The 21,054-nt window shown below is 44.8% G+C and overlaps 1 protein-coding gene across 1 annotated transcript; it reads right to left on the bottom strand.

The window, feature by feature from the left end:
• Positions 1 to 230: 230 nt before the first annotated feature.
• Positions 231 to 20,988, bottom strand: LOC110088229 (putative glutamate receptor). The gene is made up of 11 exons (XM_020810416.3): positions 20,612 to 20,988; positions 17,968 to 18,071; positions 11,068 to 11,099; positions 9,517 to 9,579; positions 8,899 to 9,078; positions 7,988 to 8,214; positions 7,408 to 7,499; positions 5,913 to 6,130; positions 4,747 to 4,972; positions 4,258 to 4,505; positions 231 to 1,573 (listed from the first exon to the last, which is right to left on the bottom strand). The coding sequence occupies exons 2-11, from the start codon at positions 18,038 to 18,040 to the stop codon at positions 1,478 to 1,480; spliced, it is 1,455 nt and encodes a 484-aa protein (XP_020666075.3). The 5' UTR covers positions 18,041 to 18,071; positions 20,612 to 20,988; the 3' UTR covers positions 231 to 1,477.
• Between the last annotated feature and the right edge of the window lie 66 nt (positions 20,989 to 21,054).

The raw sequence follows: 21,054 nt of genomic DNA, 5'->3' as shown, positions 1-21,054 counted from the left end.
TACAAGGTTCTTGCAGGCAAATCAATCAGTGGTTCCTTGCGAGGGTCCGCAGTCACCTCCATGCAGGTTTAGAATCTCCAAAAAATGAAATTAAAAGTGCCTTCAGAAGTACTGGTGGAACGCCCAAATCCAGCATCTCTGCGTGTTTCAACCAAGCCCAATAAACCAGCCGCCTTTATGGTCCCTTCAGCAAGCAGCGAGTGCTGACCGAAGAGTAAGTATACAAGGAGTCAGTTGCCACAACTTTTATTTATACATCAAACCCACACTGTTCTGCTTGATCTGCTTTTTCTAAAAAAAAAAGAAAGAAAGCCAAATTTTCTGGTTTGCAGTGAAAGCGTCTTAGAGGTTTCTACAGGCGGAGAGAGCTGTGCGGGACTTTCCAGGAACGCTCGGTTGCATCCCGTCTTATAATCTGGCCTTTTGTTTTTAAAATTCTCACAAACCCAGACATGAGATAAGATGCACAGGGACCACCTTGCTCTTCACTGCTGCCTCCTGCCTCCTGTCTTTTCCCTTCTGACCATTAAATCCTCATTTTGTTGTGGTTGTTGTTTGGAGATAAGCTCAGCTTATGTGTACCTTTGTTTTAGGGGAAATAGATTGCACCCGATACTTTTTTGGTAACACTGGTCCATCGATGTTGAACCTTGGAAGAAAGAGGGATGCCTACCCTGCTGTGATGGGTGCCATAGTTGTCCTTAACCACTTCAGACTCGTTTCCTAGGTTCGTGAGCAAGACGGAGACCCCAAAATATCCCCTCCTGACTAAATGGGCTTATGGCATTCCCGCTTATGGCAGAGAAGACCCCCCTGCTCATCTTTGACTGCTCCATTGTGAGACTTTCCTTAAGTGTGGTCCAAATGCTTTCCTCTTCTCATGGACTTAGAAATTTGATCTTAAGGGCACAAGACAAAAGTTTGGTTCACACATCTACTGTGAATGAACCTCTCCTGTGGCCAGTCCCGTTACAGCATGGACGAAGCGTAACGCTTGGCCCACTATTCCCGCAACCTCCATCTTGCCCTCCTGCCCAAAAAAGAAAGAAAAAAAGAAAGAAAAGGAGACCTGGAGCCATAGGAGCCTGGCCTTCACTAGATCAGCAGGGCGGCCGCTGATGCTGTGGCATCCTTATTCATGGTTTGGATCTGTTTCCCTAAACTTCCAAATGAATGCTGTCAATACTGGTCAGCTGGCAGATATCAATCATATTTACCTTTGAGCACTAGAAAGGTTAAGACTCTTGAACCCAGATCCTGTTAATCCCCCAAATGGCTCATTCAGCTGCAAGGGGTTTGCGATTCAAGGGGTTTTTGTTATTGCAATGAAGCTATGCTAAAAAAAAAACAACCCCAAAAATTCCCAAATTTCTTCTACTGTTACGAGAGACGAGAGCTCGCTGCTACGGAATGCAGAGTCGGGTAGAAATTTTTGAAAGTTCATTCAGGTTTGGCCTCCAGCTTTGCCGACACCCTTTCACGGCTTTGTCTTCCCTGCGGTCTCTTGCTTCTTGTCTTCTCTCACGCGCAGTCGTTGGCTCATCTCCTCGGTGAACACCGAGCAGCAGGATTTCTAAGACGAGGGGGGAAAAATGGGGTGGCAAAGCAACATCAATGGTAATGCTATTTTAAAAAAAAGTTGACAAAAAAGTTTAAACCTCTGCACCAAGGAGCATGTGCGGAGTGCAGTTCTCCTTATTTTATGTGAGGTGTGTGTAATGCCATTTTTTGCTATTATCTGGCAGCCTTATGTCTGCAGGGGGGGGAACCTAGTGGGTAGATAAGAACTGCTGGATAGCTCAGGGGTTTAAGTCTCTGCCTGCGGAGCCAGAGGTTGGGAGTTTGAATCCCCACTGTGCCTCCTTGACAGGAGAGGACTGGATGATCTATAGTGTCCCCTCTAGCTCTGCCATTCCAAGGTACTATTATTGCTATATGACAGGGATCACTGAAGAGCCAATAGAATCAAAAGCCATGTTTAACCATGGGCGAATGACTAAGCCAAACAAGAATAGATTGACCGAAGTGAATGGAACTTGTTACATTACATGGAAGACTGAGACCTGTTGGTTTAAGAAGGCCGGCTTCACCCATCCAGATCCCTGCACTCACATCAAAATCCACTCCTCGCACAATGGTGGCAGCAGACTCGTTTACGAAAAAAATGTGGATTTGCATCTGAACTGGCTCATTTACGTTTGGTATACGCGTTTTTTGTAAGCCACTGTGGCTCTTTGCTATGTGACTTAAGAGACGGCGAGGTACGTGCCAACTTTTGTATGTGAGATCCCACACTGGTGTTGCAACTTCTCTGTGTACATCCGGACATCCAGAACAGTTCCGTCTGTGTGAGCATGGGAACCTTAAGGCCCTTTCTAATTAAAAAAAAAGGACTGTTGGTTGGTTTTATATCCTGACTGAGTCAATTAAACAGCAGTCATCCTTTTTAGAGGGGTGACAGGTAGGATGTTGACGGAAGAAAAGAGCAAGAAATTGGCTTTCATCTTATACAGGAACGGAGCGACCAAGTTTTCTACAGGAAATGTTGGATTTGGTCTTGTAATTAAAGAAAGAAGTAGTAGCATTCTCTAATTGAGCACCACCTTTGTGGCAAACAAAGATGCCGCGGTAGGTCAGTTCACACGACCCTTTACTAGCTGTGGAATGTTGTGTTTTTTTCTGGATGCATGGCCAGCTTCCAAAACTGGCTGAAAGCATGGAGGAAGAAGGAGCCCAACCAATGCCCATCTTCGTACATGGTGTCCTTCGCACTGAAACACTGTGATGTTTCGTTGGACCAGAACAGAGAGGCCCAACAGTGCCCAACAGGAGATGCTTTGCATACAAAGCTCCTGGTTTTCCATGTTGACATCTCTGTGTCTGAACGAGACTGGAAACTCAGATACAGGAGAGATGCCTGCCTGGGATGGTACAAGAGCACCTTATGGATTCATGGCCAGCTGACTGTTTAGGATTATGCAGGACTTCTCAATACAAAGAAATACATTTTTGTGTCCTTTGGAAGAATGCACATTTTCCCCTAGGAAACATGGGATTTATTCATCTTCATATATTTAGGTCAAGGATGAGGGACCTCTTTCAGCTTGAGAGACAGATTATGCTGCTGAGATGTTCCTAGCTTAGACGTGATCCAAAAATGTCTTTGTATTTTAGCTTACTGTCAGCAATTGAGAAAGGAGCATTTCAATCATTTAGAATCAGGGTAGAGGGAACAACAGAAATCACGAAATTATATTGTTGTGGGGAAGAGGGTGTTGGCAATCAAGGAGGACCAGATCCGGCCTCAAGAAAGCTGAATTTAGTGCCAGGATATAAGGGATTCAGCACATTCTGTCTAGCCCTAACAGCAGCTAATAATGAACAAGAGAGGAGGATTAGTTTTGTACTAAGAATATAGTAGAACTAGAAAAATGTATTTTTTTTAAAAAAGTAGCCAAAGTTACCTTACGACCTGTGTCAATTCTTCACATCAGGAGAAAAACATACATTTTCCATTTAGGGGAATAGATGAATAGGTTGGGTGAGGCAACATGTTAAGCATGTCCTAAGGTATATATAAACTTGAACACAGGGTAGTGGAAATATCTAAGGAAACGTTTCTGTTCTTCACAATCATCTTCTGTCCTTCATGTCTACCTCCAAGCATGTCTTCCTCACACATACATCTCCAAATACCTTAATACTATTTGGCATACGAAGCGCTAACAGACACCAAGAAGTAACCAACAGAGGAGCTATTCAAATGATCAAATCAGTAATTTGTTCAAAATGTGGTGTTGGAAATCAGCTTTACAGAAACAGTGGGCCATCAGAAAGCTAAATAAGTGGGTTCAAAATCGAATCTGAACTCTCTAGAAGCAAAGATGGCTAAACTAAAGCTGCCTTACTTTGGACACGAGAGTCTGTGAAAAACACAATAATGCGAGGAAAAGTTGAAGACAGCAGGAGAAAAAGAAAACCCGATATGAGATGGATTGAGTGCTTCAGAACAATTGACTCAAATCTAGTTGTGAGTCAGTTGTGTATTAGGTCCAGTTCTGCACTCCCCCAATGAATTTCCATGGCCAAGTGGGGACTCAAACCCCCTCTCTTGAGTCCTAGTCCATCACTCTATCCACTACAAGGCCCTGGGTACCATACAAAGCTTATAGCCTTGAAATGCTTCTCCACCTAGCCAATTCTAACAGTAATACACAGTGCCTGGAAAACGCCCAAGAAATCCAACATCCGTCTCACCTTCTCCTGTTCAGCTCTGTGCCGGCTTCTTTTGGACAATTCAATCACAGCGACCACCATTCCCAGCGCGAGGCCCAACGCAAGAATGAGGAAGATTCCCCCCAGAGCGTGAGGTTTTAAGGGGCTCCACTTGTCATGGTCATCGTGGGAGCAACTGCTCTCCCACCACTTGCTCCGAAGGTAATCCAATTCACCGGATTCTCCAAGTTTCAGGATCGCCACAGAGAGTTTGTTAGTCCAGGGGGATCCTAAGAACAAACATGGAGAGAGGTAAATCTTTTAGTCCAGCCTTCTGAACAAGACTTGATATATTAATTTCAGTATGGTCTTTGGTGTACAGATAGTTCTGCTTTCAGAGGGTATGGGCGGTTCGGGATTTTTAGGGGAAAGGCATAAAATTTGAAATTCGGTCTGAAATTCTTCAAACTCACGAATTAGGCAAGCATGAGAAGCATCTCGAAACCACCATGGACACATGGGGACTCTCACCTTTGGGGGTCGCGATGCCAAATCCCCTAGCTCCTAGGACTTCTGGGGAGCGGACCAAATTGCAATGCCTGGCTACAGCAAGGTCTTGAGAGATGGACTCTCCAATGAAAGCGTAATCGGAATCCAGGACACGCTGAATGGCCTCCTGGTAGCTCTTTGCGAAAACCGTCTCTTTCTTCTTGTTCATGGACTCATAGACCATCTGCTGGATGGGGTTCTTGGAGTTCTACAGGCGCAAGAGCATGGCGTTAAAACCCTCATTAGGATATTAAATTGTATACCCTGCAAAGAAACTGGCCATCCTTTGGGCACATGAATGAGCTATTTAACAGAACTAAAGATGATGCTTGTTTGATTCCTTCTTATAAAATTGTCACAAATCTGAATGATCCACTATATTGGCCGAGTACAGAGTAAACACAAAAGGACTGAGCTTGTTCATTAATCATAAAGATATGAGCAACCCATTCAGTGCTTTGTAATGAAGCAACAGCTATTGTAAGTTGTGCAAAAATCCACATCTCCAAATACCATTGGAAGCTTATGCTACACAAGCTTCAGAACTAGAGTGATTTTTCTCAAACTTTGGAACAGTTTGTGTTTTTTTTTTCCTTCTAAGCTGCCAGAATTGCTTACAGGGGAATTCTAGGAGTTATCGCCTAATTTTTCCTCCCAGCTTTTTGGTTTTCTTGATTATTGGTTTTGTTTATATACAAGCCATGTAGAAATGCTATAAATAAATTAAATGCACGCATACATCAGAAGCATGTTGCTTTGCAGAGTAAAATTAGCAACAACAAAATGACACAGTGTAGCTACAGGGGATGCTGAAGTTCTCTCTGATATGCTTTTAAATGGATTTGAAATTGTTTAAACTCAGTGGCTGATCTAGTACAACAATTTGTTTGATTTTTATTTTTTAATGGAACTCGTGTTCTTAGAAGCATCTGCTTTTTAATTCATGTTGTGAACTTCCTTGATTGCCAGCCCTGGGAGAGAAGTGAGATATAAAATAAATAAATATAAAATAATAAATATAAATAACTTTTCAAAAGTGCCACAAGCTATTGTCAAGAAATGTCATCGTGAGCAGTTTGAGCGTATGTGTGAAACCAGACTTCCAGTTTCTGGATCTGTTCGTGTTTGAACGGCTCCGGCCGACGCACCTTGAAATATAGGAGTGTGGAGGAACCTTCCATGGTCCCGAACTCCAGCTCCCTCTGCTTCACCAGATCTTCAAAAGTCTGAATGGACAGCTGTTCGGATCCTGATTCCAAAATAAAGCTGAAGCCAGCGATGTAGGCAGTCAGGAGGACGATGCTGAACAGCCACCAGATGGCAGAAACGATCCGGACGGAGAGTGACTTCGGTTGAGGCACCACACCTTGGGGGAAGAAGCAAAGTAGAAAGTAGAGTTTGCTGCCACATCAGGAGAACGGGAAAAGGGTGCTGAAATGCAGGGGATGGGGCCCCTTGGGACGGCTTCCCAGTTAAATTTACTCTCTACTCATGGAAACCATTAAGGGACACCACCTGAGTCTTAAGAGCTCAACATCTCCCAGCTTCTTTACCCCAACTTGCACAACACCCGCTTTTTGCAAATGATGGCTGGCATTTTCTAAAAGTCCTGAGAACCTGGTAGAGATGTGAACCCCATTGTCCTCTTGGATTTATTGTGTGTAAGGTCATAATTATGTGAGCGCTTTTCTCAATTTCCCAGGGCATCCGTCATGCACTGGTTGTGCAGATGGGCTGACACCCTGGAAAGGGGTACTGACTGGATACTCGCCCAAGGGGAGTTTCTTGCCCATAATGGCTTCCTCAGGCAGAATCCTATCCTTTGCTAAGTTAAGGCTGCTGAGCCTTGTCCTGGAAGAACTTCATAAATGGCTTTGCTTTCAGTTATTTTTTCCTGCCTCCCTTTGGCCAAAATCCTGCTGCGTAGTTACGCCTGCATAAAACAAAGCTATCGAAGCGCAGTAACAAAATTCATACTGAGGCAGAAGCCATATTCAGCAAGGCGTTCCACAGGCCCAGTTGTGCAACCAGCTACACAGTCCATTGCCCAATGAGATACGTAATGTGGACTGCCTGTATGTAACTCTCTGCAGGTGTCACTTCATGCTATGCCAAGATAGGATTACAGCCACTGGATGAAGAAAACGCATGCAGGAGGTGGAGTGCATCACATGCTCAGCAGAATAGCGTTATTTTTGCTTCAGAGCTAAGGGTGTGGTTTTTTTATGTGGAGTCAAAAAGAGAGCTTGTAAAGCATGGTGACTGGACTGCATCTTCTAGTCTGGCCGAGGTTGCAGTCACCAAACACTATCACTTCCATGCTTTGTTCTTATCATCAAGGGGACCCTCCTAGTGGCTGCCTTAAGACAAACGGCCTGTAACTTAAGCTCACTATGCCTAAAGACCTTTTCTTGGAAGAGGAAGAGGTGGTGGTGGTGAAGGAGGATAAAGCAGCACTGGCCGAGGGCGTCTCCATTTAGGGAAAGCGTCAAAATCATTGTGAGTGTAATACTTCTATTAGATGAACAAAAGGACCATGGAAATGGCCCCTTTCTTGACTCTCTTTGCGACTCTCTTCAGTGGCACCCTTGGGCTCCTGTGTTCTAAAACGGAAAAAGCTGTGCCCCAACATTGGGGGCTTACCTTGCAGGGTGAAAGCCCCCGCCCCAAACCACAGGCAGTTCAGGAAGGAGAAGCGACCGTCCTCATTTCCATCCCACTCACAGGGGCTCATTCTAGGAAAATAATAATAGTAATAAAAACGTTACTGGCCGGATAAACAAGGATGTGAAAATCCCTCAGCCTTGGTTTTCTCTCATTTCATGTACATTTTCTACACTTCCTCCTGTCATAGTGAATTGCAAGACTGCATGGGTCGTGGGTGGGTGTGGGCATGTTTGTGTGTGTGCATCTTTAATGTATCTTTCCCTAACGTTTGCAGTTATTTATACCTTTCCCTTCATTTAAACACCCGCTGAAGCATGTTTCTGTGTATTTTCCCCCCTGTTGCACATTTTACTTATATTTGCATTTTCAAAATGTGTTTATCCTTTCAGCAATAGAACCTAGGCAGGTACTCGCACATGTGAAGCGAGGTGGGTTTCTTCCCGCAAGGAAACCTCACGAGGTGTGGGAAATGCCAGTCTCGTTGGGGCTCTCAAATCCAACCTCCTTCTTTCCCTCTTCGTAAGAACTGGAGGGTGGGAGAAAATAAATACTTCACCTAGCTGCAAGGAACAAGCAAAGGCTGGAGATGAGGTAGGCGGCCAGGATGCCACCCCACGTCTCCTTGCTGAAGGGAGACAGGAAGTGGAATAGAGATGCCTCCTCCAGGGCAGACTCCTTCTCAAGCAAGATGCCAATGCCGGTGTGAAGGAAGGGCTGGGTGAAGTCGACGGCATCTTCTCTCACCGAAGTGATGGTCAACGGGGCAACGGCAAGGTCGGCTTCCTGTCGGAGGATAAGAGAAGGTGGTCTCTTGCAACCGGAGGTGCAGATGGTTTGATCGGAGAACCACAGAGCCAGCAGGGCCCCTTATGGGTCAGGGGGGTCCAACCCTTGTTCAGGAGGCCCCAACATAATACAAGAAAGATTAAAAATGCACATTGTGCCTAAAAATGCCTCTTCTATCCCCATTCGGGCACTAATTGTAGATTTTTATTGCGGCTCGTTCCCTTTTTCTGAAGGCAAAGGGAGTGAATTTGAATTTGCAAAAACAAAATGACAGATCTTTAGCTTGCGAGCAGGGAGCGAGTTAAAGAAGAATATGTAATTTTCTGTTGTACTTAAACTTCTCTGTAAGCAGTTTTGGTTCCCAGTTTTTGGAGAAAGGTGGCATATAAATCAAATAAATAAGCAATACATGAGTTTTCAACTAAGAGAGAAAGCTAGTAGATGGTGCATCCATGCCTCATCCAGCGTGATCAGGAAATATCTCAATGTTTGAAGACTTACCACTGGGTTTAAAATGGGCTACCCCATTCTAACTTTAACTGCCATGGCTCGTCTATCAAAACTTTATCCCAGAACATTTCATAGGTACCCCATGGATGGGCTGGGCAGGAAGAGTAGAACATGCTATACTCATTAAACAGGACTGCAAGTGTAGGCCAACAGTGTGCACGGACCACCTACCTTTCTCACGACTTCTCCAATCATGCCGGACCAGCTCCCGTTGGGGGACAGCGCTCCGTACTTCCCGTCCTTCACCACGCCCACCTTGTACTTGAAGTGCAACGTCTCAGAAAGCTTCTCCAGAAGGTCAATGCAGTAGCCTTCCAGCTCGGTCCCTCTGGCCATCACGTAGGGGTCTTCCTATAGGCAAGGGAAGGGAAACTCTAGCTAAAAGGTCTGTCTTGTAAGGACATCCTTCCATGAGTAGAAAGATCAGACATCAAGTTCTCTTCTTGAGTTGTCAGACACAAAAGACTTTGAGTCACCTATGATGAGTTAGTTATTCATGCCGTTCATGAAACACTGATAGGATTTATTTGTTTTTCATTTCAATTTCCTGGGATAAATTGTTTTTCTCTTAAACTCTCTCCTCCCGTGACTGACAAAAGATCTGCCAGAGTGGTTTTAATAAGAGATATTTCCCATCACAGGGTCCTTGAATTTTGGGGCTTGAAAAGCATCACACCAAATCTGAGTGATCATTCTCCCCACACACTGTCCCCTCCCCACATAACCCTCCAACAACCGGTGGTCTAAGATCCTTAGTCAACCACTTCTTTGGGAAGTAAGCCGCCTTACCAAGATGGTCGTGACGTACACCGTTGGCCAGTCCTTCCCGCCACCTCTGACAGAGTCGCTGTCCTGTGGGATAAAAATATCCAAGAGAGTCCGCAGGAGTTTTAGGACAGCAAAACAATATCCGAGCTTCTTAATGGGCTTTGGACCATCAACCAACAAGAAGGTGTCTTAGCCATAACCCCAAATGGAATGTCAGAGGTCTCCACCATGGGACCCTTATAGTAACTCTTCTGATACTTCCACCAATGAAACATTTCAGTCTGGTTGATGGATGTTGGTCGGTCGGTCATCATGTCCCACTAGAGAGAACATGCAATCATTTCTCCCGCCATGTTGCTTTTCTTAAGAAACCGTGTGGCACAGGGATGTGTGTATGAATTGTCTCCTGCATGAATTATAGCAACTTTGGAGAGACATGGTAGGTTGTCCCTGCATTCCCCACAATCCTCTAGCCAGCATGGGGATACTGGAGTTTGCACCCCAAAGCCAGCAATTTTCCTAATCTGTATTTTGGCATTTGTATTTCTGACGGGCAGTGGGCTATCTTTCCAATACACGTCTTGGAAGTCGGCTTTGTGAAACAAAACAGCAGAAGTGGTTCACACCAAGTCTCCTCTTCCGTACCAGGTCCGGAGCCTCAGGCTTTCTCCCCTGGAACTCTGCCATCCCTTCCTCCCCCCCCCCATTCCTCAGTGTTCCCATAATTAAATCTGAATGTTTCCATTTAACTTCTTTTTTTACCCACACAACCTACCCCCAGCAGAAGACGCTTTTAGAAAAATCACATTCCCCATTCTTTAGTATACAAATTCTTAAAGGATCAATTTGCATCTGGAGGGGAGAGCAGCTGGAAGCCAATTAAGGCCTCATTATGAGAAAGAGCTTTCAGGGTGCTTACAGAGAGGAAGTGGGGGGGGGGAGCTTTCCTAGATCCCTCTTGAAAGGGCACAGTGAAGCAGAAATAGCATATCTTGAAGCTTTGGAAATGTAAAAGCTCATTTCCCTTCAAACCATCACTCAACGACCTGTAACAGGAACACTGGCATACGGACACCCTAATATATGCAGTCGTGTGTGCATAAAGGGTGTTTATTTGGCCTGGCACATCCTCAAAAGGCAAGGCCAAAAGACAAGAGGACATCGCTAGCAAGCAAGAATCTCCTGTCATCACCATCATCATCATCATCTCTCTCTTGCATCCACTTCCTGAAGTGTGCAAGATAAGCTGTGAAGACAGATACGAGCAACCCACTGTTCACAGGTACCAAGATCAAGTACAACCCTCTTTAAAGGAGGCTGATTTTTTTCCTTTCATGCACTCCTTGCTTTAAGAAACCCCTGCAAGCTCAACGAGATTATGAACATCAACATCTCCCCCTCTTAGCACCTCTGGCCACTCTCTCTTGTTCTGTCCCTATTTTCCTCTCTAGATACATGCAAGCTAAACATCATCGCTACCGAGCATCTTGCTTGGCCAGGAAGCCCAGCAAAAAATGGGCTGCAGAGTGTTCCTAGTTGAACCCCCCCCCCCCAAAAAAAGAGGATGTCTACCTTGCTGATGGAATCCTCATCCTCGGTAGCACCTGAAATGGACAAAGAATAAAATATGGTTATTACTTTATAGCCGTTTACCCCTTTTGCTATAGCCCATTAACAAGATGTGCCTGGTTACAGAAAGTTGGCTGACACTGGGGAGGGGGGGGGGATTATTTGTCTGTCTAACCCCGGAATTGGTCACTGCAAGTAGCAGGATCATACCAGATTCTTTTCCCTCGTCTCCACCTGAGATCTCGCATCCTACTCATGCACACTCCTCCACAAAATCCAGCTCCACCATCTCATGCCATGGAGGTGGCCCTGAGCTATGGCTAGTGGGTGCCCCCTCTTCAGTTTCTCTCCACCTGGTAGAACCTCCAAATTCAATGTAGGGTCAGATGTATACACCCAAGACACCTGCCACACAAGTGTTTTGTTTGTTTGTTCAGTCGTTTAGTCGTGTCCGACTCTTCGTGACCCCATGGACCAGAGCACGCCAGGCCCTCCTATCTTCCACACAAGTGTACTGTACATAAATATGGAGGGGGTCATATAATCCGAAGGTCATCTACCAGACAGTGAATTGGCGACAGCAATCAAGAACACAATGATGGTGTGAAATAGTTAAGGTCTACTTTAGCACAAGGACCTTCTGTATCAACAAAATGATGGTAAATCAAGGTATTTACGAAGCTGCAGTTATACAAACAGAGGCAATACCAGGGCAAAGATTTGTTTTTAATGACACAAAGCCCTTTCTGTTCTGATTGCTAATCTTGCCAAATAATTTGTAAAGCAGTATGACTTCTATTAAAAAAAAAACCAAGCTGCATCCATCATCACAATGCTCTAGATGACCTCTGTTATTGTTGTCCATGTAAATGGCTGGCTACCAGGACAGGCTTCAAAGTGGATTAGATCACTTCTAAATTTACTTCCTAGAATTACTCAAATGCATAAGACTTTCCATGGCTACTTTTCTGATGATTACATGCCTCTGAACATATTTCATTTTCCAATGAACAACAACAACGGAACTGCAGAGCTGGAAGGGACCCTATAGATCATCAAGTCCAGCCCCTGTCAGGGAGGCACAGTGGGGAACTGAACTCCCAACCTCTGGCTCCATGTCCAGATGCCTAAATCCTGAGCATCCAGCAGTTCTCAAATTTACACACTCCATTTTCAATAAATGGATTTGATGAGCATTTTTCTTGATCTCCTCTAACAGGGTGAGTAAGAAAAGCCATCAGCTAAATCTGCTGATAAAAACAATGACATTAGAGGACGCTCCCCAAGCTGGCACTGTAACGTCTACCTGCTATTTCGGATTTATTTGTGTTTTTATTAAATGGAAATGCCAGGGGATCACAGCTAGAAGTTTTTTTTTTAATTTGCAAGGCATATGCCAAGTCTGGTTTGGTTTGAGAAAACAGAAGAGCGGTATGGAAAAATGTTGCGTAAAATCTGTGAAAATCTACACAACATAAAGAACACACCCGCACATGTGCACACAAGTACTGTAACCTAGTGTGTTTCTTTCCCTTCCTTTTTATATCTTTTCCATTCATTAGCTCACTTTCTTCAACACAAAAATCTCCTAAATGTCCTGGGTTACAACTCCCAGAATCTCCAACCCACCCAGGATTCTGGGAGTTGTTCAACACATCTAGAATTCGCACCTTTTCAATTCTTTTTCTATTGTGCATGGAGATATGAGTGGGTAGACACTAGGTGATCGAACACATTGCATGAGCATTTAGTAAACATACCCATGCCTGAATATTTACAATAGCCTTTTAAAAATTGTACTCTTTATTAAGTCACCTTGGATCTCAAACTTGGACACCCCAGTTTGGGAAATAGATAAATAAATAAACCCAATACTTATAACAGCTTCACAAGACATTCCCCCAAGAATAGTTAAAGTGCTTATTATGACTTTACAAAGTCCCAGGGCTTAAATCCCATTGTTAATTCCAACGAGAATAGTGGGTTTTACATAAGCACTGGCCTATCGCTGCAACTGATTCAATGTCTCAACTTGATCTGGGACCAGCCATTGGATTTTGGCTTGGGATCAGCCTGTCTGAAAGGCCACCTTCTCCCATAGAAATCTGCCCAGGTTTTTAGTGCAAGCCCCAATTATTGATGCCACCACCATCTAAAGTGTGGTCAACAGAGGAAAGAGTCTGCTTGTTTCCCATCTCCACACTCTGGACCTTTCTCCCAAAGGAAGCTAGAGTCTATGATGACAATGTACTCTTGAGTCAATTCCAACTTACGGCAGCCCTCTATCAAGTTTTCTAGGTCTAAAGTGCTTAGAAATCATTTCCCATTCCCTGTCTTCCAGGGAACTACGCAGTTGGCCCAAGGCCACCCAGGCTGGTTCTACCAGCAGGAGGCCCCATGGGGGAATCGAACTCCCAACCTCTGGCTCTGCAGCCAGAGACCTCAACCACTGAGCTATCCAGCCAGCTATAACAACAATAACTATATGCCGTCAAGTCAATTCCGACTTATGGTGACCCTTTTCAGGGTTTTCCAGGTAGAGAGTACTCTTCCTTTGGGGGTGACCTGGGAATTGTGCAGCTGGCCCAAGGCCACCCAGGCTGGCTCTTCTCCCAGGAGGCCCCATGTTAGAATCAAACTCCCAACCTGTGGCTCTGATGCCCGGTACCCAACTCACTTAGGCTATGCAGCCCTTGCTTTTAGTATATACAGTATGCTTGGTTCTGTTGTTGAATGGAGTTTAACTAGTGAGTGATGGCTGGCTTTCACTGTTGAGTTTTTAACCGAGTTTTTTTATTTTGTCTGTTTTTAAAAAATTTGGCATTGTACTTTAATTTTTTTAATGATATATTTTGGCATTGTCTTTCAGTGTTGTTAAGTAGCGGGAACTTCATTTTGAGTGAACAAAACAAAAAAAGGGCAAGTCCAATTCATTATTACTGCATAAACCGGTAGCGGCTTAAGGGGTGCACAAACATTGCAAAAAAATAATTTCTTGCAAGAGCCACCTTCCAGTTCTCCCCCAGCCAAAAGGACCAACAACCACGCTAACTGGGAGTTGATGCGGGGAGCTCAGTGGCCAAGGGAACTGGGGGTGGGTGGGTTGTGCTCTCCAAAAATGCTCCCAGCTTCTCCGAGATCTGAACGAGGTTGTATATTTCAGCCACGATTTCTACTGTGAACTGCTTTTCGTCGCCGTTGTTGGCCTTCGCTATTGTAAAAGGAGAACCAAAATAACCAGCTTGTTGGATGAAAACCCAGCAAGGAGAACATTCCAGTCTTCTGGGCCAGGGAGTCTTTTTTCCCCCCATCACCACCACCTCCTTTTAAGCTTCCCCCCGCCTTCCACCAAGTTCATCAATTCTGCCTCTTCTGTCTTGGGCTAAACTTTAAATTATTGCTCAACAAAAGAGGCTTTTCACCGTGCCACGGCAGCCCTTCATGGGAGCTGAAGAACGGCTGAAAAGAGCTCTCTTGTTCCCCTTTCACGTCCCTGCTTGAAGCCAGCGGGAGTCCCTTCAACCATCTTTGTGAAGACCTGCCCGGGAGTCTTGGAAGGAAACAAGTGGCTTCATTGAAGCCTCCAGCGCCTCCCACTGTGGGCACAGGATAGGGGCCGCTCAAAGCCCCATTGTCCGAGGCCCGAAAAACTCACACCAACAAAGGAACCAACCTTCTCCCCCACCCTCACCCCTTTGAAAGGGGCCGTAAATAATCGGATGGCAGCAGTGGCCCAAAGTTCGTGACAACGACATTTGTACGGCTCCTAAATCCAATGTGGAGCTTTTTGTTGGACTCCCCGAACAAGGACCGTGGAAAAAGGGGGCGCAAGGTGGAATAACAAGCGTGGGTCGTACAGCGTGTGAGCTGAAATCGAAAAGCAGTTCTCCAGATCCCTGACTGGAGAGACAACTCTTAAGGGCTGGAAGACAATCACAAGCATGTGCAGATTTTCTGAGCTGTATATCACTGGGTCCAACTGGACATTAAGGGGAAAGGTGTATTCCCTCCAATGGAACATTCCCCCTTCCACAAGGACTTTCCACTTCAATAATTGGACTTTTCAAATTAAGCCTGTGTTTGACATCCAACGATCCAGCACAGCCGAAAGCGTGCAAAATGCTAAATTGGGAGATAAGGAAAAATCAGGGGCCACGACAAACAGACCTTTTTAAAAAAAAACACTTGAGAGAGCACCTCTTTGAAAAACGTGCTAAACGTTACCTACGTGGGCAGGCCACAGCGATAGTACCGCAGGAGTCTTTATAAGTAAAATATAAAGATGTCATCTATTTGCAGTTGTTAGCCTGCCCACCACAACCACACCTCATGCACTTCCTTTTGTTGATCAGATTAGAAAAGGGGGTGAACAATTTATTTTGTCTAGACAAAATTAGTTTGGCCTTTCCTGGGGGGGGGGGGGGGAGAGATCAGGCATAGTCCTGTAGCACAGCATTCTTGCTACTACTGACGTCTAGTCTCTTCTTGTAGACAACGGATGAATATTGAATGAGGCTATTGGTTTATATAACTCAATATTGTCAAAATATCTCAGGAATAGTTTTCTAGGGTTTCTCTTCTCTGAGATGGCAGATATTCAGTCACTAGGGACCTTCTGTCTGTACCACCTGCAGTTCCCTAAATCTGAATCACCATTACTGATTCTCTGTTCTCCCCTACACTGGTAGCCTTTTAATTCCTAGTCCTTTCTCGAAAGATCTTGGCAAAGGGTCATCAAGAAAGGCCATTTCCTGATTTTAGATCAGTCTTTCTTGGAGTAAACCAACTTCCAAGAATATCCCCAACTAGGGGGGGGAAAAGATTTTAGAGTGAAACACAAATGAATCCAGATGTGTCTGAGCTGATATTTTTCTTCCCCCTTGTCCAAGTTTTTTTTCTCCAGCTCATCAAAGTTCAAATTTTCAAGAGATTTTTTTAAAAAAAATTCCCTACAGAGAGGAGGTGAAGCTAATCTGAAAGTGTTCCAGAAGCCCCCTGGAAGCAGGTTTTACTATGCACAAAAAAAGCCCCCTAGCTCGACTATGACGAAGCTCAACCAGTGCTTGGATTTGAATTCACAAACAGAATAATTCCATCTGAAAAATATCATCCCGAGCTCAAAAGGACGACTCAATGGACGCAAGACATCTATCATGCATTTGCTCTGTTCGTGCTTTTGGAGTGGGATTTGCAGGAATCCAAGGATCAAAGTGTTTAGGCTTTCTATAGAGGTGGCGTAATACAGCTCGCGGTCATTAGCGTCCCCCAAGGACATCGTGCGGGCGACTACAGGAAAGGAAGGTCATGGCAGGACCATCCCAACCCTTAGAGAGACAAGGTAGCCCTTTTAGGCAAGAAAGGAGAGGAAGAGTAGCGTCAGAGCAGTGCCGAAGATCAGAGCTATGAGCTGGTCGGCCATGGTTTGCCCTCTCACCTAGCTTCTGCGGTCCACGGTTCAAATAGATATTCTAAGACCCTTTCCAAATTGGAATTTGGTGCTCCAGAATCTAAGATTAATTTTGTTCTTTAGGTTCATTTAGGCCTAATCTCATGTACAAGATCCACTGTAGGCTTCTATAGGTTTCTGGATTCCCCCCCACCCCCAACCAGTGTAGCCGCACTACACACCTGTGTGAAACAGGTGCCACTTTTAAGTCTCCCTCCTGCCTAAACTGGGGGTTCGAAGATCAGCAACACCTTTCAAATTTTCACCTAAATAACCCTAGAGGAGCACCCCTCTGAGCAACGACTGAAGACATGAAGGACCTCCATGAACCGTACATTTCAGGACTCCATAGGGTTAAACCCACCACTGTTAAAACATATGGAATGGACATGATTCTGCAGGATGAGCGCCAGTGCAATATAGCGGACCGAGGGGTGAGCTAGAACCCCGAAGATCTGGGATCAGATCCTGTTTTTCACCATGGGGACTCACTGGTAAAACCATTCATTAAATATCCCACAATAGGTTCAATAACCTTATCAGGGTAACCCTGAACTGGAAGCAACTTGAGGGTACTACAGAACAACAGCACGGATGCCATGTTTTTGGTTATACTGCCTTCTAACACAAAGATGTGTGGTTGTACCTGTTTACAGACTCTGGGAATTGTTCTGATTCCCCCACCTCCCTTTTTTTTCTGCTTTTGGGTTTAAAGCCTCCCCCCTCCCAAGAAATGAGCCTGGCTGAACTGACAAAGCTTTGGCAAATATAAGGCAGGGTACAGGAGAAACACCTTCTGTTCTGCGTGGCCAAACGAACATGATGGGCCCCATTGCAATACAGTATCATTGAGCCAGAGGTTAGTATCTATGATGTGGCAGGGAGCTCCCTTTAGTTACATTTGCCACTGGTCCATCTCAGATCTGCTGCAAACCAATGGAAGGAGCATCTTCCAAGTCATTGGTATTCTGCGGTCTAAGTGTATATGTGGGGAACCTTCTTCTACCGTGGTGGGATGAACTCCTCCCTCAAATCACAGCCTGCCACGTCCAAACGTTCTAATGCAACATGAGCCAAAGAAAGCAGCTATGATTCGTTGCTAGCAAGTTCAAATACAACCAAGTGCACAGAAGTGGTTGGCTTGTCGCTCCTTGTGGTGATCCTCTGGGGCCACCGGGCAACGTGGCCAAGGATGGTAGAGGAAGCAGGGCACATAACATGATTAGAAACGTAAGATTCCTTCTGGGCGTTCTTGGCTGCCCACAGACTTCCTCCTGCTTGACATTAATGCTCCCTTCAAGAGGAAGGAGGCTGGAGGCTTTTAAGGTCCTTCCACCTGAAGATGTCACCATCTGAACCTGAGAGCTGATGCTTATAAAGCGTGTGTTCTATCGCTAAACCACAGTCATCAAAATACAGAGGACCCTCTTGGCCTTTCCTTTTTCTTTTTTCCTCACCTGCCCAATGAAGTTCTCCGAGCAAAAGCCAAATGGTGCATGCACAAAAGGCAACCTGGAGAGCTTTATCCATGGGGGCAGACGTTGCCACTGCAGGCAAGGGGCTGCAAAAAGAATAAAATATAAAAACACAGGTTGTTGGGATTCATCTCTCAGTGGATGTTACATCTGTTTGTTGAAAGGGAAAACAAACCAAGGTCAGCCACTTCAGGATCTGTATACAAACATCTATGTAGCCATTGAATATTCCCCCAGAAGGAAAACCAGACAAACCTCACTTCCTGCCTATGGAAAACTAGCATCAGTTCTGCCCTAACTAGCTCCCTGATATGCTAGATTTCTGCATGTAGGAAATATGTGTGGTTTAATAGGAGAAGAGTGTTCAGTTCGCAAAATGTACTGTGTGGCTTTTTTTTTCCTGATGGGCAACTGTCAAAGCAACCAGGACATGTGTCATCAAAACTGCAAAAGAGGGCAAATTTATGGGGTTTGGGACAAACTCTTATCCAGTATCCATGCTGGGTGGTGAGTTCTGGGATTTATAGTGCCAAAAAGAAACTTCTCCATGTTCTGCCATTTGATACAAGGAACAGCATAGTTTGGGGAACATTTGTTCGCATTTTTGTTCCCCTTCTCAGTGGCAGTAAAACACGGTGGTCTGAATTCTTTGCGCGTGTCCGTGCGCGCCCACACCCACACCCACACCCACACCCACACCCACCCACCCACCCACCCACCCACACACACACACACACACACACACACACCAGTGAGGTCAGATGGCAGACAGTAGGCAAGGAAGAAGGGCAAGTTCATAAGGCTTGATTCTGACTTTATCAGGGAGGTGGATCCATCCGGGGTTTTGGTCTGAACTTTACACAGCAAACCTCTTATTCCCAAAATACGTCCACAACCTTGGTAGCTCTTGTAAATTCAGACTAGAGCAGATTAGACTGTCCTGCAAAACCAGCTTTAACTAGGGGCAGTTCAGACTGAAGGAGTTCAGACTGAACTGAAAGCACTGAGAGGGAATTCTAATGGGGAAATCCTCCACTGTCTTCAGAATTTTCCTGGTCTTTAAATGATATGAGAGCTGGGTTACCCACCAACTTTGGACAGATCCCAACTTATTAACTAAATCGCCCCAATTTGGAACAATCTGTATGACGAGAATGGCCAGATTCAGCTCTGGGGTGAAGTGAAGCAAATGTACAAGCCAGTTTGAATCTTGAGGACAAATGGAATTGAGTGGAACATAAATAACTTCAGATTTTAATTTTTTTTAAGAAAGAGAAGTAAACTTTAAAGATGTCTAGTATACAAATCTAGGTGTCAGAAATTCAGCAGATTTACCTCGTTTTGGGGGGTTATATTATGCCTGCAAATTTTAGGTACAGTACATCATTACAAAAGAAGAGAAAAGTTAAAGCCAGTAAGTTATCAGCTTAAAAAGGCAAAAAACAAGGCTAAAATTCTGCATTTAGAAGATCTGATTTTCATAAAATTAACCACACGCTGTGCAAACGCTCCCACTTATGGGCTGGGACGGGAGGAAGAAGTTTATAAGTAGGCTGTTAGGTTGGACCTGCGGAAAATCCTTAGTTATTCCTCGACTCAGGCACAGGAGTGGGGGAAAAAGGACAGGCAGAGGTTTTTTTTAAGACGTGAGAAAATCCAGCATTATATAGCCTAAAGACATTAAAAGGGGATGATATTCAGTACGTTCAACAGTTGTGTGGGAAGCAATATTTCAACAGGTATAGCTTCCGTGACCATCTAGACTTGCTGAATTTCCCCTTCCTTTCTCTGTAATAATGATGCCAAACACCCCAAGAAATTTTACGTTTTCTCCTTAATCTCATTGAGCTTTGCAAAAGAAATGTAAAAGGTTGAGGTTTCCGCCCAGAAGCTGTTTTAGAAGTAGGCTCTGGGTAGAAACCTCAAAATTTCACAGTGGACAAAATTTAGGAGCAACTTTACGAACCGAGACGAATTTCTGCAGACTGAATTTGAAGGATTTTCTAGTCTGTACCATGGGGCTGAAGTTGAGAAAGGATTCTCTGTGGGAAAATCAGCCTAGATTTTAGCATCTTCATATGCAAGTCTAATGCCAGAAATCAGGGAAGGAAGGAAACAAGAGGATGAGCTATAAAATACATCTTCAGTCTCAAATTTTGTGGCAGTGGCGAATCCTCATGAGTTTACATCAGAGCTTCGCTTGCGCTGTCCAAGCACATGTAATGTAGCAAAACAGGGTTATCTATGCCATGCATGGGGAAAAATAGGACTTCTGCTGAGTGGTTGTTCAGTCCAAACCCCTTTCTAAGCTTGGCATGCAGGTGCATATTTCAAATACATATTTGCCCTTTCACAATGCTGGGATTAAAACGAGGGCTTAGGCAAACACTGTTTTTCTTACGATGAATTCTGTTTTTCCACTGGTTTGGAAAAAAAGGGTTCATCTCCTTCCTCCAGGAATTCGCTGGTTAGAAGAGACTGCAGTTTTGCCAAACTCCACAACATCCGCGGTGCAAAAACAGTGTTTAGCTTTCCAGGAGAGGGGATTGCACCAGGACAGAGAAGGAACTGAAGTGACAATGACCGACCAAAGGATAACGAAGCAGCTGAGATTTGTCACACTTACAGTTGGCGAATCCTTGAGCTTCAGCGGGACAGCCACAGCAGCAGGAGCAGCACAAGGAAGAGCAATCACACACACGGACAGCTCGGCCAAGGTCTTCTGGGGGATGCTGGCATAAATCAACCGTAGGGACCCCCTTGCCCAATTCAGACTTAGAGGAGGAGCTTGGCTGGGGGAGGAGAGGGGAGCCTTCCCGAAACAGAGTCCTGTTTCATTTTGCACTTGTTGAAAGACCATCTCCTCTAGCCTGTCCGGGTTTCAAGAATCTGTAAGAGGAGAACGCTTTCTCTTGGTGCCACCACCATTTAAGGCATGTTTAAGGAATTTAACTCCTAAAGAATAAGGCTTTCACCGATGGGCCCTTAACCTTTGGTTTACTTCTTTTTACGTCGTTTTGAACCCAAAATCTGTTTGTTTGTTTTTAATTTGTTGGCTTCATCAGCTGC

The sequence above is a fragment of the Pogona vitticeps genome, chromosome 7 (genome assembly GCF_051106095.1).
Source record: "Pogona vitticeps strain Pit_001003342236 chromosome 7, PviZW2.1, whole genome shotgun sequence".
Taxonomy (NCBI): Eukaryota; Metazoa; Chordata; class Lepidosauria; order Squamata; family Agamidae; genus Pogona; species Pogona vitticeps.
The sequence above is the reverse complement of the archived record's forward strand: the minus strand, read 5'-3'. Positions and strand labels throughout refer to the sequence as shown.

Coding starts and splice junctions, on each gene's coding strand:
- LOC110088229 (XM_020810416.3), bottom strand. CDS start 18,040: ATGGATAAAGCTCTCCAGGTTGCCTTTTGTGCATGCACCATTTGGCTT. Junction 9,580..11,067: donor ATGAGGATTCCATCAGCAAG/GTAGACATCCTC, acceptor TTTATCCCACAG/GACAGCGACTCTGTCAGAGG. Junction 8,215..8,898: donor TTGGAGAAGTCGTGAGAAAG/GTAGGTGGTCCG, acceptor ATCCTCCGACAG/GAAGCCGACCTTGCCGTTGC.